Source organism: Theropithecus gelada, chromosome 5 (genome assembly GCF_003255815.1).
Source record: "Theropithecus gelada isolate Dixy chromosome 5, Tgel_1.0, whole genome shotgun sequence".
Taxonomy (NCBI): domain Eukaryota; kingdom Metazoa; phylum Chordata; class Mammalia; order Primates; family Cercopithecidae; genus Theropithecus; species Theropithecus gelada.
This window is the reverse complement of record NC_037672.1, coordinates 76,427,141-76,446,964: the sequence shown is the minus strand read 5'-3', so window position 1 is coordinate 76,446,964 and position 19,824 is coordinate 76,427,141. Positions and strand designations below refer to the sequence as shown.

Genomic DNA, 19,824 nt, shown 5'->3' with positions numbered 1-19,824 from the left:
GAATTCAATTTATAATTGTACTTAGGTCTTAAGGTAAGAAATTAGTACTTCACTGGTGAAATTTAATTTCAATTCTCTAAGCCTAGATAGAAAGCATTAAAGAAAAATGCAGATAAGCAAAGCATTTTTATTTATTTTTGAAAATGTCCTCATTTGGAGGAGCTAGGTAGTAGTTAATGGAGATGGAGCAGGAAAAATAATTACTGGAAAAATAATTTTGGGAACTGAAACAAAGAGGAACTGTTTCTATTTTGATGCTAACAAAAGTTTAGACTAACCATCCGTAACTCCTCATTATCTCTCTGAATTTCCCACACCAACTTTACCATGGATACTGAAATCACAGGCTGAAATATAGCAGGGACATTTTTGCTTTTATATTCAGTTTCCTTATCAGTAAAATTGGAGTAGAGACTTGCCTGGGTTTCCTCACAGAGATGTTGTAAAAATGAAACAGGTAATGTATGTGAAAGCAGTTAATAAACTGTAATAGATGTTTTAATTTTCATAATTATTTTAAATATTTGTAACTCTTTCTAATATGACATGTCAAAGTTGACTACCACTAAAACTATCTAAAATATACAATCTATGTAACATTTTTCTTTTAAAGCAATTTACCATTCCTCTTGTAATATGTTTAAACATACAAAATTATCTTAGAGTTAAGTAGGTCCAAAATTATCTCTAAATAGGTATGGTGTAATTTATAAACCCAATAGCACACTTTCTGATCATCATAGGCAAATGATTGATCTTTAATTTTTTAAACTGCAGATTAATTTAATTATCTAAACTTTAATGTATTTAGGAAATTTTATTAAAGTTGAGCAAAGGTAATTAAGTCTTATAAAATGTTACCTAATAATACCAGTAAATTTCTTCATTGACAAACATGTATTGCTCTTCTATTATCCACTCTATTACTCCTTCTGTATGGTAGGATCATAGCAGTAAAAAGCAAACAATTTCTTAATGTGTTCCTTTTAACAACTGTAAACAGCTTCTATAAACTATGATAGTTACCAATTTTTCTGAGAATGCACAGGTTCTTGATGGAATAAACCTGATACTATCATTTATTATTTCTCCATATTATTGAAAAATATTATTTTCCCATATTATTTAAAAGGAATATTTCTCAATAATATTCTGCTTTCCAGTTTGGCTACAATTGTAGCAGTAACTCTCACTAAGTAAGTTAAATGTCTGTTTGCTGATATTTGTTTAAAGAAAATTTAACTTAAAGAAAAAATCTAGTCAAAATTTAAGTATACAATTCTGATAGACTTTATGTAATTATCATTTTTACATAAAGGATTAACATTTATAATATAAAACATTAGAAGAAGGCATCAATGACAGCATTAGATTTCCAGCCATATTATTAAGTAGATGAGAAAATGTGGGTAAACAACTCTTTACCTCAGTTTTTTTCTTCCTTAAAATGGAGATAAAATTATTTACCAAGAATATTGGAAGGAGACAGAGATAAAGATAATACATATACCACCAAGCACAATCGCTACAAAATAGGTTCTAAGTAGAATGGATTACTCTTAACTTTATAGCATGATGGTAAGTTGTCCCATTGATAAGTAAAAAACAAAACAACTTTTAAAAGCTTCCATAGTTGTAAACTCTAACTATTGAAGGTACAATGAATACATTTTATAAAAATATTAGAAATTGATACTTTTTGCCAAAAAGGAAAAATTTACAAGGAAACTGGACTGCTGCTCCTTGAAATAATGTATGATCTAATATCAATTGCACAACATTCTGTTTGATTTAACAATTAACGTTATGTATGTCTCAGTTGTTCCTTAGCTAGAGTTTAATTGTACATTGTCTCTCTCTGAGTTAGCCATACATAAGTTATTGAAGAGAATTTAGCAAAGCATGTATCTAGTGGATCAAAACCAATGAATACACATTGTGAATCGTGTAAGCGTCTTCCAAAATTTAATTCTGTTTCATTCCTTTAAATCACTCTCATATTGTAATTTTCTACATATCACAAACTTTATGTAAAGATTGTCAACACCCACAATTGCCTGGCTGCCAAGTCCTTGGTCAGGGCAGTGCCTTTTGCTGCCTTTGTGCCCCAGCTGAGCAAATGAGCTACATTCCCCAGCTGCTTAGCAAACACTGTTCACATGCAGTGAGGGGAGGGCTTCAGCAGAAGGAGCCAGCTGGCAAACACCCTGCCAAGGGGCAGCTTCCCTTTGCCTCTGCCTTTAATTAAGAGATGGCAATGAGCCCATCCTCACACGGGAGCAGAGAAGCCCAATGACCTCTATTAGAGCAGGGCAATCAGAGGCAGAAATGCCAGCTGGCAAATGCATGTGCCCTGGAAAGCTCTGCCACCTGTGTCTGGCCAAAAGCCATCCAATAAAATGGTGGTGTTATTCTGAAAGCTCAAAATCAGCTCTGAAAACCTATCAGGATCCCTACCTCAATACATGGTATAAAAGCTCATAATCCATTTTTTATAAATGAAAGTCTTAAAAAAACTTTATAGGTATAATATAGATATGCTCAAATGTTTGGCTCATGCACAATGGTCCAGGAATTAATACCTTTATTTTAAAAAGGAAAACACTGACCAAAATAATCATTTCCACCAATATATCATATAAAGATGTTGCTGCTTTTAATTAATGTAAACAAGCAACTTATTATTAATTTATTGGAAATATGTTTAGAAACCTTTTTCCCAAGTCATTTTTTTCTTTATTTGAGTTATACAGATCATATAATGGAATACTGAAGCATTAAATTTGAATTATTAAATATAAGACCAAATCATACTGAAATAAATGTAACTCAAAAAGAAATTGAACTATAAAGAAAATAATATCACAATATGGATAAAACTCAGTAGAAGAAATATTTAATAGAAACTCCTCATTACCACTTGTTGAATAACTTTGTTCTAACAGAAGCAGCAACTTTTTAAGAAAAGATAAATTCTCATTAATATTGAATATTACACATATAATGAAAGTAATGCATATGCTGGGAAGTGGTCATGAAAACAATCAAAGGTTATTCATAAGGGGAAAAAAATAGGATGCTTTCCTCAAGAACAAAAAAGAAAGCCAGTCATTAATCGAGCTAGTTGATTCAGAGATAAAAGAAAATGTAAGTACTTGTTAAACTTTTAGTCTCCCTGCTGTTAACCCTTATTGCATCTAAGATAGTCAAATATACAGTTTTTGAATTCTATTTTGCATTTTATCTTCTTTTGAAATCAACTTTAATCACAATGAAAATTGAGAAACAATGTTCACAACAGAATTCAGCATGTGTTAATATATATTTATATAACTCTACATGGCTTTGCATCAATATAAAGTAACAAAGGTTACAAAAACTTGAATAAGAAATATAAACCTTAATTTTACAAATTGTTTTTTGACATAGCCTATGTTTAAATTGTAGACCTCTGGAATTTGCAATGCTGTTTTTTACTAGTAATCTCACGAGAACAGTAATCAGTGAGAAATTTTAATGTCACTATATTCCACTTGATTAACTACAGTTCTGTTGACATTAAACAATGTTAACCATATCCCAACATAATTTTGTCTCAGAGGTATTCTCTAAGAGCATTCTTGGTGAATAATGTATTTGATAACCTATTTTTGAAATATGTGTCACCATTTATGTTTCCTAATGATCTGATAGTTGTATATAATACTACCAGTAAGTCATTCCTAGAAAGATGACTATTTCAAAAATGGTTAATCATTTATTTATCTACTAGTATAATCAATACATGAACATTGTAGAAACAACAAAAACCTGTAAATATGTAGATGGCCTTTCTCCATCACTCCCCATTGTTTTATCCTTTGTTGTATTTTTACACAGGCAATTGTTGAATCAACGAATGAAAGAAGAAAATTTATTTTTAAATTTTCTATACTGTGACAAATTAATATTCAATACACTTACCTAAACTCTTTTTTTTCCCCCCCTTTGAGACTGAGTTTGCTCTTGTTGCCCAGACTGGAGTGCAATGGTGCGATCTCGGCTCACTGCAACTTCCGCTTCCTGGGTTCAAGCGATTCTTCTGCCCTCAGCCTCCCGAATAGCTGGGATTACAGGTGCCCACCACCACACCCAGCTGATTTTTTTTTTTTTTTTTTTTGTATTTTTAGTATAGACGAGGTTTCACTATGTTGGGCAGGCTGATCTCTAACTACTGACCTCAGGCAACCCACCCACCTCAGCCTTCCAAAGTGCTGGAATTACAGGCGTGAGCCACCGCGCCCGGCCCTAAACTCTTTTATCTATGCATATATATATGGTGAGGAGAACCATTTATTCTCCCTCTCTTTTCCAATGCCCTAGCTTGGGCAAGTTCTTAGGTATTGTAAAGTAAGATTTTGTACTTCCTACCATATCTTTTACTCTTCCAGAAAAAAAGAAGGAGTGATGTCTGTGAGTTTGGAAAAGCCATTGAGTAAGTCGTGTGGCTCAGTCCTTCTCTTCTTTTTTGGGATCTTCATGCCTGCATTTTTTACATGTTCATTTCTATCCCTACATCCATAGGACCAACATTTCTGGGTCAGGGTCTCCAACCCAGTTCTCAGAGGCTGGTTTGGGTTCCCATCTATCTTTATCTCCTCTTTAAGAACTCAGGTTGTCCTAAGGTGTGTATGACATTCAGATCCAGCCAGTAGAAAAATCACAGATGAATGAGGCGGAAGTAGCAGGAAGACTCATGGTGGCTACATATGTAAGCCACATACTCCAGCCCAGTTTTAGAAATTACAAGCTTTTTCAGCTTCCATCTGTATGACTCTTTCATCAATAACTCATTTGCTTGTGAATTCAGAAAAGAGGAAAAGAGTTTATTACAATCTTGAGACCTGACCTCAATAGCTATTATGGCAAAATGTTTAAAAGTATCTCTAAGAGACTCATAGAACAAGAGGAAATCAAGAAAATATGGGGAATGTGATGCATATATGTTTTTATTTTTTAACCTGAAATTTAAACATAAATTTTATACTACAGTGCCAAATGTTTGCTAAGAATCTAAAAACTGTATGTGATATATGTGTCTTATCTTCTTCATATTACCTTAATAGTATAGGTGTTATGTTGAGTTACTAGCCATAAGCACATATGATTTCTCTGTTAGCACACTGCAGTCACTACTGAAAATCTATAGCTTAAGTCTTTGTAACACTTTCAAATGTCCTATGACTTCATCTTTTAATGCTGTTCAACTCAGTTAAGCTAATATTAGACTATATGGCAGTATCTAAGCTGTGTAAACTATTTGGCAGCAGCAGAACATGAATAGAGAGGTCCCTGTACACTTCTAGCGTCCATAATTATGACTGCAGAATCAATTGTCATTGATTTATACATAAAATTGCAACATACACTTCTACAAATTGGATAATTGCAATTGCTAAAGTGAAAAAATAAAAAAAAAAGAAACTGAAGACATTTTTTTTTTTTTTTAATTCTGTTAGTCTTACCTTTTCAAAATACTTGATTTCATACTCCAGGATGATTCCATTGGGGCGATCTGGCTCTTGCCAAGACAAAGAGATGCTGTTTTTTGCAATCTTCCCTTTTTTCACATTGGTAACTGGAGATGGAGCTGCAAAATAGTTTAAATAAGGAGCAGTGTGATTAATGAGGCCCTAAAAGTAAGCCTGTTATGTGTATTACATATATTGCATTTTGAGAATGTAGCACTATGAAAAAAAATCCAATTAAATTTTAGTTTATCTATATAATGTTTAAAGATTGTGAAGATTTTTTACAAATATAAATCAGCTAAATATCCTCAGGATTTTTTCATGATAAAACTGTAGTCCATATTTTTTCTAAGTAGTTTAGAAACATAAATTATTTTATTTTATATTTTATAGAATAAAGATACTCCTGATTATTTTACATATCTTCCACATTTCTAAAATGTATGAGCTGTGTATGACATATCCCATTATGCTAATAGATACATGATTATATTATAGCATTTGTACAACACAAACTCTCTTTTATAATTTATTACTTTTGAAATTACATGAATCCTAAAATCATTAATAAATGTATATATTAAACATGGGCAGGTTCCTTAAGAAACATGCCACCAAAGATATGGTACACTTTAAAATAATAGCAAATAAAATAAACTTTTTTTAATTTTCATTTTTCTCAAATATTTCCTTAGAATCATAATCACTTCTGGTGATCATCACAATTTGATATACGGTCTATGAAACCACTACTTGTCTAATGAAAATAGGACTTATATATCTGTTCTTTTGGATATGTCTGGATATTTTGAGTTTGAAAAACATCTGAATATTTGAGTCAACATTCTTTTTATCAATCTGCTGATATTTGTATAGACAACATGTCTAAAAGACATGGCAACATAAAAGAGTAAGATATGGGCTCCCTAGTTCACTGTAGTGTTTATTGAAAAGTGCTAACACTACTGAAATAGAAACAACAGACGATTAAGGAAGACAGTGAATTTTTGAATATATTTTGTTCAATAGTGAATATCTGTATGAATTATCTTGAATCATGAATTAAACTCAATTTCCCAGTATCACTACATATGTATTGCTTAACACAACAGTAAAAAACCCAAAGAAAGACTAAGTCTTCAGAGTTCTTCACTCACTTTACTATAGTGAAATCATTTTTTTATATTTAACTATTTATCGTAGATAGCTGTCAGATTTTACTTAATGAATTGATGGTATTACCACCTTGCTATTCATAAATTGTTTAATAATATGCTCCATGAAGGCAGGAATTGGTTTAGTTTAGTTCACTGCTACATTTCCAAGATGAGAAAATTGTTTAGCATATAGAAATTTAATGAATATTTGTTGATTGAATTGATGGATGGATGAATGAATGGCAAATACATAATTAAATATCATTCAAACCTGAATTTATCTCATCATAGGATAATATTAGTTTGAAATGTGCACTTAATTTTAAAACTTAATCAGTTCTTCAATAAAATAATCATTTGTGGGTAAAGACAACAAATAAATACCAACACAGACACAATCAGCCTAAAGTGCAATACTTTGTTATTTACTTGCATTCATCAAAGTAAAGCATAAACTATTTCACTTTCAAACACTTAAGTTAACAAATGCCAATGTAGTTCAGTGGCTAAGAATGTGCTTTAAAATACTGGTTTAGAATGAGGGGAGAAGACCATTTCTGAGCTCAGAGTAGGTCAGGGATAATTTTCTTTGTGACAAGAGCATCTTTGCATCTTCTGGGTAAAGCTGATGACAGCTCCTGGGGACATAATGATGATGCACAAATTGTGAATGGCAGCAATCCTACACCACTGCAAGTATCATGCACATTAAAATAACTGTAACCAGGTTTGTCAGCATCAAGGAGCATGCTCAATTTATCTTATTTGTCTCCCTCGCTGATACCTTTTGCTCATTCTCTGCCTGCTCAACCTTTTAAGTCTGGTATCAAATGAGAATGATGACTTAGAGCATTTATGCTTGTAAAATTTTTATGGATGATGTCAAATCATAAAACTATCACTATCCCTGTATAAGGATAGAAAAAAAATACCAAAGAAATCAAGCTGTGAAGGGTACAAAATAATTTCTAAAACTTCTGAGTTGTAGCTTTCAGATATGTGGAAATATTCCAAATTCTTCCCATATTGTAGCGTCTGTGTTAGAGCTACCTTTGTATACTAGTATGATATGCAAGATGGAGATTCTTTAGGCTACTACAGTTCCCATTATAAGCTAATTGTTTTGTCTGTTTCAAATTTTTAAAGTTTTAAATTTATATAGAAATTTTTTATAGAAAAATAAGATAACAGAGTTTCCACATAACTTACATTTAGTGTCGCCTATTAGAAACATACCATATTAAGACATTATATCTGTCACAATTAATGAACCAATACTGATAGATTATTATTAATTAAAGTCCACAGTTTATTCAGATTCCCATAGTCTTTAATTAATGTCCTTTTTCTGTCCTGGGATTCCATCCAGCAAACCATATTAATTTAGTCATCATGTTTTCTTAGGCTCCTCTTTGTTATAGCAGTTTTTCAAAGTTTCCTTGATTTGATGACCTTGACACTTTTAGAGCACACTGGTCAGGTATTTTGTAAACTGTCTCTCAGTTGGGATTAATATTTTTTCATGATTAAAACAGGGTTATGGGGTTTTTGGGGGATGACCACGAAAGTAAATTGCCAATCCTATTACATTATATTGAGGGTACACACTACCAACATATCATCGCCATTATGTTAACCTTGATTTCCTGAGTGACGTAGTGTTTACTGTTTCTCCACTTTAACATTGTTTTCTCCCCAGCATTCAATATTGTACTTTTTGGAAGAAAGTCACTATTTGCAGCCCACATTAAAGGAGTGGGAATTTATGATTCACTTTCTTGATAGTGGAATATCTACTTAAATCATTAGAAATTCTTCTGCAGGAGAAATTTGTCTATTTTTCTTCATTTTTAAATTTATGTAATTATTTGCATCAGTATGACATGGATATTTTTACTCCTTTGTATATAATTGTATACTTTATTTTATTACTGAATTTGCTAATGCTTTGGCCATTGGAAGCTCTTTCAGAGCTCCTCTGTCTCTTTGATATACACCTATCATTATGGGTTTGTCTGTTTGTTATTTCTACATTATTTTCTTACCTTCTGGGACTAAAAGACCAGATACTCTATGCTCATCTTGCTTATTCACTGCTCCAGTCCTAGAGTCATTCATTTCTGTAAGGAGCACTGGTTTCCTTTATTAGAAAAGGCATTAGAAACCAAGAAATGGGTGTTGAGTGTGTTTCTTGCCACTGAGATGCCATTGCTTTTAAGCCCTCTTACTGACAGGACAAGGACATAAATGTGTATATTAACTTGTGTATATCTATACATATTCCTATACATAACTACCTATATCTATATTAACCTAAAGATACATATATACTGATGTTGCCAACTCTAATAATTATTACATAAATAATTCTAGCTTCCACACCTTATCTGTAAACTCCCACTCTAATGGCGGGTCCCACCATCAGCCATCCAACTGAACTTGGTTATTCAGTTCCAGCACCTATGTCTAGTATGTACTGAATTGTTCAGAATTGTTCATCTGTGTCTGTTTGACTTATCGATAATGATATAAAGTAGAAACCTCTAATATCCTAATGACACAAACAGTGATATACAAAATCCTGCCATCGGTTGTATAAAACAATATATCTTCCTTACTTTTCAGATATAGAAATCTAGTTTAAGGCACAGCGTTCCAAGATGGAAAGGCCTGCCATGGCACAGATAGCTTGAAGTCTGATAGAATTGACTTCAAGTATTTTGGCAGCCAGCCATTTCTATGTAATTCTGTTAGTTAACTTTTATAAATGTACTTTCAATCTTTATAATAGGAACAATAATATAAATTCATATTTTTTAAGGTTGACATCTTATTCTTCAGGTACAATGTCAGGTACAGGGTGGGTGCCAAATAAATACTATTTGTAATAATATCAGTTGTAAAATATTAGAAAATTGTTTAAGAAGATTTCAATGATGAACTTTCCATAATTCTTTAACTGTTTCATCCTTTAACAGTCAAAATTATTTGTAGCTTCTTCACTGAACTTGGCACTGCTTTAAATGCTTGATGAGATCCAAAGGCAAAGTGCTTACACAGATAAGATGCTTTGTTTTCTGCATCCAAGGCTTTCATGACTCTACATTAATAAAAGGTTATGAGTAAATTTCCTTGATTTTATTCATTTTATTAATTAAAATGCCACGCTTTCAAATGCTGATTAAAACATCGATAGTTACACTTAGTATACAACAATGTCTTCCTTACTCTTTAAAACAAAGTGAACATGATGAAAACATGAACCTCATTTGTGTCAAATGGAATAAGAAAATACCATTAATGCATCCCTATAGCCAATACATTTTGTGTAGGCGGTAAATTACAAATAGAGTCAAGTATTGGTTACTTGTATTTAAAACAATAAATAAATAAAACTCTATGTATTTGATGTATATACCCATATTAAGTCTTAAAGACTAGAGAGAGGTAAATAAAACAATATTGAAATCTTTTCAGTCTATGACAGTCCATGAATGGGTTAAAAACTTCATCAGATGACAATTTTTAAACTTTCCAGCAGAAGTCCCTACACATCAGTAATGCATTAGTTCATTTAAACACAAGATTTAAAAATACACGTGTTTTACATTTGATTCTATAGATTAAAATTTGGCCAAATGAACTGTCAGTATCTGACAGCTGGAAGCCCCTACTTCTCACTGCTATGCACACTTTATCATATTAAAGTACTTCTTATTAATGAAGCAGGTCTAGGCCACTACAGTATTCCAAAACAACACAGAGTATTAGGCTTCTCTCCAGAAAATTCTGACTCTGTAGGTCAAAGTGAGACGAAGGATTCTGTATATTCAGTAAAGACTCTGGTGGAATCATTTTGTCAGTAAATTTCAGGAAATAATTAAGGCAAACCATACTAGGATTAATTCTTCTTTTTAAAAATTATTATTATTACTATTTTAAAAAGAATTATTATTAATGCTTCTTTTATAAAAAATTAAACTTGGAAAGCTGAGGCTGGAAGTTGGATCAGTATTGAGGTTTACTGAACTGCTGCTGTCTTGAACCTGTGGCTCACTATTGCCTGTTATCCTAATCTTTGTTAGCAACTTTGCCTTTCTCTGAGGATTATTTCTGCTCGTATTTGGTATTTTCCTGACCATTAGGTATTTCTTGGTAATTTGATTTGTTTGCTCATTCATGCATAATTTGGTTTAGTCTGCTGATAATCTATAAAATTAGAAAAATCTAATGTCTGGTTCACTGTTGTTTGCTTAGTCCTTAGAAGACTTTCCTGACAACTTCGTAAAATATACAACTGCATCCACCCTCGTTGAAGACACCATGATTTTTCTCCTAATTGGATTACTTCTTTATACCTTCCTGAACTTCAGGGAGTTTTTCTAAGAAGAGCCAGTGTGTTATTGTTCATGTTATAATTTGGTCACGTCACATAAGCCCTGCCTTATGGATTACTAGGTCACACATGCTCTATCCTCTGCCTAAATTTCTAGTCATCAACTCCACTATCTCTTGTTCTCGTTCATGGATATGACCTTCTACATGTTTCTTGAGCACTCTAAATTTGTCCTGCCTCAGACCCTTTACACTTGCATTTCTTTTAGTTTAGAATGTCCTTCCTTATCTTCATCTAAATTGCTCTTCACTTTATTTAGGTCTTTAAAAAATGCCATATTTCCAGAATTCACTTCCTGACTGATTGACCATTCATTAATTTCTTATTTTTCTTTATAATGGCACTGCTTGAAATTATATGCTTATTTCTTTACTTGTGAATTGTCTTATATTCTACAAGAATATAGCCTCTATGATGGGAAATACTTTTACTGTCTTATTTATTTATATATCTCATGTGCCTTGAAAATTCCTGGAGCATAGAATGGCATTTAATATTTCCAATATGCATAACTTATTTTTCTGGGATTTAAAGCTAATAAAGAATATATAGCACATGGTCCTACTTTATAGTTGTTAAGTTGAATCAATTATCACATGGATCATTCTAGTCTCCTCACTTTACTTATCTGTAACCTCCTGCTCCAAGAGTGGCTCTCACCACCTGTCATCCCGTTACTTAATTGTTTAATTTCAGTATAAATGTCTTCAAAGCAATACATTTTTTAGTTGTTTTTGGCACAGCACAGTATAGGCAGAACTATATTTGAATCTAGTATATATTGAATATGTATCTGACATATGAATATGACAATGAATAGTAAAATGAATAAACAATATTATTAAAGAATTTCAAGGAAATCTAGAGACTTCTGGAGCAAAGAATAAATAAAGAATTAGAAGTCAAGTGACTACCACCCCTAACTATTTGTATAAAATAAGAGCTACTGGAAAAAAAAGTCAAAGAATATATATGTGCATATACCCACACATAACTTCATATTTATGTAGACAATTATATGTATATGTATGTTTAATAATTATAAAACTTGAATGTATTTTTTTTTTTCACATGAAGTCTTGCTATGTCTCCCAGGCTAGAGTACAGTGGTGAGATCTCTGCTCACTGCAATCTCTGCCTCCCGGGTTCAAGCGATTCTCCTGCCTCAGCCTCCCGAGTAGCTGGGGTTACAGGTGCCCGCCACTGTGCCGGCTAATTTTTGTATTTTTAGTAGAGATGGGGTTTCATCATCTTGGCCAGGCTGGTCTCGACTCCTGACCTCATGATCCACCCACCTCGGCCACCCAAAGTGCTGGGATTACAGGCGTGAGTCACTGCGCCTGACTTGAGTGTATTTTTAAGATAAAATGTATTCTTTCAGTAAAGAACAGACTTTTGAAATGATGAAAGATGAAGTATGGTTTTAAATCTATGTGTCTTATGACTCTCTTCATAAGACTTTCCATTCTTTCACTTCTTCACAAAGGTGGAAAAAGGAAGAGGGAAAAATAGGAAGACAAACCCTAGCTAATCTAAAAACCTAAGCTATAGTTATAGTATTTCCAGAGAAACATGGAAAATTACAAAACCTACAGCCAATGAATTTATCTTTAGTTTATATTTTCTAAGATGAAATAGTATTGGCATTAGCATAGTGAATGCATCTTTTATTTTTATGTCTGTCTTTCAGTATTTATCTGAATAATAGTATAATACTGTCTATACTGAATTTCAGTATAACACTGTCTTTCAGTATTTATCCTTACTATGTATATGATCATGTGACAATTTAAATTAACTGCCTCCCACAGACTACATATATATGTATGTATATATTTTTAAATGAAATGCAGACGTAGATAAATCCATATTTTATTTTATATATACATATATACACACCACATACACATACAAACATCTCTAAGAGAAATCATGTACATCTTTTGCAGCTGGGTTAATAAAGCTACATATAGTGATTACTTTGCTATCTTTGTTTTGGGATACATATTAGCATTTGAATGTAAGGAAATAAGTAACTAGATTTCCTAAAGTAAACGAGAATTGCAGTTATTGAATTATAAACTTATTCAAAATTATTAACAAAAAAGTAAGACAGATATATTATAACATACACACTCACAAATGTGTAATATTATACACTTTATATTTTTTTAATACATAATATAAATTGTATATACTTACATACTTAGTATATCCTTCTTACTGTGTTGTCATCTGATACTATTGGACCAGGAAAAGAAACTAACAGTGCATTCTCAACACACTTAGTACCAACCATTTTCTGTACTAAAGAAAGAAGGTATTTTAAAGGTTTCTTTCTCAAATAAAAATTCAATCTGCTCACTCAAAAACCTACAATCACTCCATCTTAAAAGCCTGCAACTGGATCTTTTGATATATGACCTCAGTGAAGTTTTGAAACGACCATTTTACCAAAACCTGGCCTTAAATGACAGTAGTTCTAGAGAGAGGATATCTATTTTAATAAAAAGAATTTATAAACTAAAATGTACCATTCAGTAGAGTTTGTTTTTTTCAAATACTTGAAAATCAGAAAATATTAAAAATTAGTTGCTTCCAGCAGGAAATGAAAATAACTTAATTGCTAAGAAATAATTTCTGATGTGATTATACTTTATAGTTCAAAGCATATTCTTTAAATATTGTTTTGAAGTCACATTCACATTGATGTTAATTTGAAAAGAAAATGACAATAATAAAAATAGAAAACTACATCACTGGCATTCATAGTCAGTGTTCTCTAAAATAACAGTGCAAATTACAAAAACAAATATTAAATGCAACAAGGTGTATAATGACAATATGCCTCCTTCTGAATAGCAAAATTAATTTCACACAAAATAAATTATCATAGAATTTGTTTTCCATTCATTACTTGTTATTACCCTATAATAGAATTCTTAATACACAGAGACTTAAGTGTCAATGATTATTTGATCTTAATAACCACAATCCCCATTGTATGAGAAACAGAATTTAAATAATTTTTATAGTATTGTATTAGAATAAAATGAGGCTATATCTAGCAGATAGCATGGTGTATTTGGAAAACTTTGACCAACTCACTATTACTCAGTTATACTATATTCAAGATAATATGGTCTCATATGCAATTTTCAATAATGTTTTATCGGTATTAAACTTCCATTATGGAATACTGCAGTTTGTTTTACAGGAAATTAAGTCATAATTAGCTCAGAAACAACTTTTTATAGCTTATATTTAACAATAAAAACTTAGTCTCCTCTTATAAATCCATATTAAATAGGGTTTTGGTAACCACAGATTAAGTCATTAATGGTAACAAGGCTGTAAAGTGCAAACTCTAATTCAATTGCTAATTATTTCAAAATTTTCACAATTTAAACCAATCTCACCAAGCATTTTTAAAAGCAAAACAAACACATCATAAATGTAGAGAACCTACTCATTTTCCTTTCTCACTTCTCATTGATCTTAGTCTTGTATAGCCAAATGAACAACAGGAATCATTTAATTCACTAGGAATTGTGATAATAAATTATTTATCTATCAATTGTTTAAAGAAACGGATTGAATTTCTATTATACTATTAAAATTCAGGACCACCACATGTTCTCTGCCTAAATATATTCTCGCTGAGACCATCTGACATGATTTCTTCAGTATCTGAAATTATGCCAGTAGACACAAAAAGATAAACTTTCTGGCTACAGAATGACTAGGAGACCTGAGTAGTGTTTATCAGCACCTCTCATAAACTTCCCAATCACAATATCTTTAAATAGCATCATTTCTAACAGCAACATGACAGGCTGGAACTAGAAAAAATACAGGATTAATGATTGCAGCTGGTCAACCTTTTAAAGTCCAGAAAAAAAGCCAAATCACAGCATTCTGCTCCACACTAGTAATGTTACCAGATATTTAATTTTTAAGCCATGGGACTAATGTTAGTGAATCAAACCACACATTCTTCAGTTGTGGGAAATATCTGCTGCTGAAGTCACATGTAAGGCCATGTTTCACTCCAACAGATCACATAGAGAAATTTCTAATGCTGACAAAACATATCATTATATATCTATCACCATAAGTTTAAATGGCATAAAACCCACATTTTTTGTTCCACTGGAACAGTAGTCTAGATTTCTATTTATTTTAAAAAGTAAATGAAATGTAAATAATAACTGGCTGCAAAGTGCCCAAGATGTATTTTGAATAAATTTCAGTTATTAGAAAGAACTAAGTCCACATTTTACTTTGAGAATTGTTTAACATTATCGGCTAAGTGAATGAACAAATATACGTATGTATACATAGAGAAAGAGGCTACTGTAATTGCTGTACCATAAGAGTACATAATATGTTACATTTATAAGAAACATTATGTGTCAGTTTACAGTTTAAGCACTTTATATACATTAACTCATTCAATCTTCCTAACATCATTAGGAAATAGAAACTATTATCATCCCTTTTTGATGCACAGAAGTTAATTATCCAAGTTCAGTCCACCAGGAATTGGCAGACCTTAGCAGTCTTTCTTCGGAGATTGTATTCTTGAGTATTATTCCATAAAATAATGAAAGAATAGCTCTAAATAGAGTGTTACGTTTAATGTCATCTCACATAAAATTATTTTAAAGATTATTCAGATTATCTAATTTCTTCTTTGAGTATATAAATGTCCTAATTTTTGCTGTTTCCTTAGTGCTTTGCAAAGCTGATTATAAAAAGCAGTAGGAGAAACAACTGTCTCTGAAAAAAAATTAAGCAACTTTTTATTGCACATTCTGTGACATGAAACTGTATCAACTCTTAGTTGTATTACTTAAAACAAAGTTTTACAACTATTTTTGATCTACCGTGATACATTAATATGACAGCATTCAAATATATAAGAAATATCTCTACATACTTCTATACTGGTGAAACTGGAAAATTGTCTTCTGAAAATAAGCCAAGATAAATTCTCACAATGATTAACAGTACACACATAATGACTGCTCTCTGCATGCTGCACCATATTCATATTCTGCACACTATTCAGATGAACTGTGGATTTTGAGAAATATCCTGCGTGCTAAATGCAAATTCAATTTTTTTCTACTATTCAGGGATACACGTGTAAACACTTTGAAGCAAATATTATGATACAGATAGCCATAAATATCCTCTAGTTTATATATATTTAAAATTATGTATGTATATATTTCACAAACTTTGATACGTCATGATTAATAAATAATAACTTGTAAAAAGTAACATAAAACATTCATGTGGAGTAACACAGGAGAGATCTGAAGGACTCATATATAAGTCTCTTCCTTTTTGTCTCAGCACATTCCTTTCCTCAAAACTCAAGACATGTCTCTCTCCATCTCATGGGCTTTTAATAGGTCTCTCAACTGAAAGAAAAAGTGTTGTTGGCAACTCTTCTTGTCCTCTCTCCTTTCCTTTTTTTCCCTAATATTACTGAAAAACTACTGTGTGCCAAGCACTAGTGAGTTGGGCTATTGCAATCAACAATTCCATGTGTCCTGGCCAGTGACCATACAACTAGGAATATTAAAAATAAATTGTTTGGAGAAAGTATTATATATCACAGATATAGAAAGTTAGATCGTTCCTCTGAAAATCTATATACCTGCATTTCAGATTATACAACTCTTGAGCACAGAGAGTGGCCTCATTTATCTTTGTATCCTCTATAGCTAGAAAAAGAACAAGCATGTGGTATGTGTCCAATTAAAAAAAAAAGATCCAATCCATCAGGAAGTCAATGAAACAGGAAAGTGATATAAGATATTTCTGACACGTAGTGAAGATGTAACATCATCATTAAAAACATAATAGAATATTACTTTCTGAAAATTTATGGATAAAACTGACAAATGTCAGTTTACTTGTAGATGAAATTTTATTTAAAAAAACAGAATTGAGTAAACTTGAAAAAAACCTTTATGACATTATATTACAAGTCTGATTCTAGCTCAAGTTTAATGACTAACTACATATTTTATGAGCAAAAATGATACAAAAATAACCAATTCTTGTAAATTCAAGGAGGAACTGGGGCAAGTGAAAATTGCTAAGCAGCGCAATCAATGTCATTTTAATACGCTTTTTGAAGTAACGGCTACATATAATTGACTGCTATAATATAATGTTTGCAAATGTAGAAACTTGCCATAGATATAGAAGTGAAATAGGTAAGAGCAAACTGCGATCCAATAAAATCTATTAAAAATATTGGAAACAAGGTTGATTAACAATACTTTATAGAGAAAGTCTATAGTTATTTAACGGAAAAAGGTCAGAATATGTTTGAAACCTTTGTTGAAAATCATCTAACTAGCTTTAGACTTCTATGTTGAGTTCCTTTTTGTTGTTCTGTTCTGTTTTTGTTTATGTTTTTGGTTTTGTTTTGTTTTTTGGTATGGAGTCACCCAATCTGGAGTGCAGTGGTGCAGTCTTGGCTTACTGCAGCCTTGAAATCCTGGGCTCAGGAGGTCTTCCCACTTCAGCCTCCCAAGTATCCTGGAATATAGGTGGGCAACGCTATACCTGACTAGTTTATTTATTGATTGATTTACTTATTTACTTATTTATTTATTTAATCCTGTTTCAATCTATTAATCCTTTTTCATTTTTTCATTGCCATTAGTTCATCAGTTATCACTCTCTACCACTGCTGTCATAGCCGCCTAGAGTAGATTGTATCTTATTTTTATTTGAAGTAGATAAATACATTTTGCACATAAATTAATAAATTATATATATTACATATATAAATACATTTGTAAATATATTTAGTGCCTCTATGATTTAAGTACCAACAGCTCATAAATAGAGGATTTGGGATTTAAACACGTTTATGATTCTAAAGGTACTTAACGTGATGCTTCTAGGTACTTAACGTGATGCTTCTAAATATAATGATATAATGTGGTGTTTAGTAAAGCTAATTCAAAGTGAGATGTAGCATAGTGATCTATGCAAAACACCCACTAATGCAAATCATTACATACAGGTTATTAAGTATGCAAACCAGAACAAAATAAAATTTTTGAGTACTGAAGCAGATTCTTCTTAGTTCATTAAAAACACTGTAGGGTATTTGTTTTTGACATAGTTCTTTATATAACTTAAAAATGACTTCCATAATATAAACACTTTTGTTGTGCAGTGAATATAGAATCTAAACTCAATTTAGGTAAGAATTTGGGAAGGTTCCATATTAAAATACACATAAATATAAAACAAAATATTCTAATGTCCATTCAAATTACTAGACCTCTCTGTCTTCAGTGGAACAAAGCTGTAAGACCACACCAACATATTTTATATTCCCTTAGAATGTATAGTGATAACACTATGTTGGCCAGAACATGCATAGTTAAAACGTAATGTTGGTCATAGAATATGGGACTCTTGATTCTATTCCTCCAGATACTCAGATATATTTTAACAAAGCCTGGCCAAAGTATCCTATCATATAAATTTCCTATTGCTGCTACAACAAATTACCAAAAAACTAGTGGCATAAAACAACACAGATTTATTATCTTACAGTTCTAGAGGTCACAAGTCTAAAACTCAAGGTGTTGGCAGGGCTGTGTTTCTTCTGGAGGTTTCAGAAGAAAATCCATTTCCACGTCTTTTCTATCCTCTAAAGACTACTGGAATTCCTTGGCTCCAGCCTCTTCCTTCATGTTCAAAGCACGTTCACTCCGCTGGGCGCGGTGGCTCATGCCTGTAATTCCAGCACTTTGGGAGGCCGAGGGGGGCTGGATCACCTGAGGACAGGAATTCGAGACCAGCCTGGCCAACATGGAGAAATCCTGTCTCTACTAAACATACAAAAATTAGCCGGGCATGGTGGGGGGCGCCTGTAATCACAGGTACTCTACTTAGGAGGCTGATGAAGGAGAATCACTTGAACCAGGAAGGTGGAAGTTGCAGTGAGCCAAAATCGTGCCAGTGCACTGCACGTCAGCCAGGGCCTAAAGGTGAGACTCCATCTCAAAAACAAAAAAAAAAAAAAAAAAAAAAAACAAAAAAAAAAAACCTCTCACTCTAGCCTCTGGTTCAGTAATCACATCTCCTTTTTATCTAACTCTATTGTCTCTCTTATATTAATATAAACACTCTTAGACTACAGTGGTTTAGGATAATCTCCCTATACAGGATGACCTACCAATCTTAAGATTCTTAATCTAATCACAGCAGCAAAATTCCTTTTTTCATTTAAAGTAACATATTTCGAGATCCTAAGGAATAGGTTGTGGATTTTTTTTTTAGAAGGGCATCATTATTCAGCCTACCACACCTATATATATCCGGGTTTTCGCCATATTTGTGTCTAATCTATATCATTTTATAGGCTTTGCATGTTTACATTCTAGGCCAAGACAAAAGTTTTATAATAATATCTTTATTACGGATTTGTTAAATGTACCTATAAAATTATATTTTAGGTATACATACCCAAACACTTTCCATAGGACTACTTAAACATAGTTAGCAAATTAATATCTTATTTGTATTCATTTATGGAGGGTTTTTTTTTGGAAATTGATCTAATGTTACTTGAAATATCACTAAATATTTTTTAAATGCATCATCTCCCTTTGCTCTTCCAAAGCACTTCTCTATTCATCACTTGCCTTTTACATAAATTAATGCAACTTTCCATCAAATGTTTCAAAATTCCAATGGAATAGGCAGAAAATTC

General features: G+C 32.0%; 1 protein-coding gene across 4 annotated transcripts in view; it reads right to left on the bottom strand.

The window, feature by feature from the left end:
• The window catches only part of EPHA5 (EPH receptor A5), a 343,406-nt gene that overhangs the window by 93,987 nt on the left and 229,595 nt on the right, over window positions 1–19,824 (bottom strand). For all 4 annotated transcript variants that reach the window (XM_025385372.1, XM_025385374.1, XM_025385373.1 and 1 more), the window contains exon 6: window positions 5,505–5,629. In XM_025385372.1, the coding sequence (XP_025241157.1) occupies window positions 5,505–5,629 (125 nt within the window). The remainder of the gene's footprint in view (window positions 1–5,504; window positions 5,630–19,824) is intronic.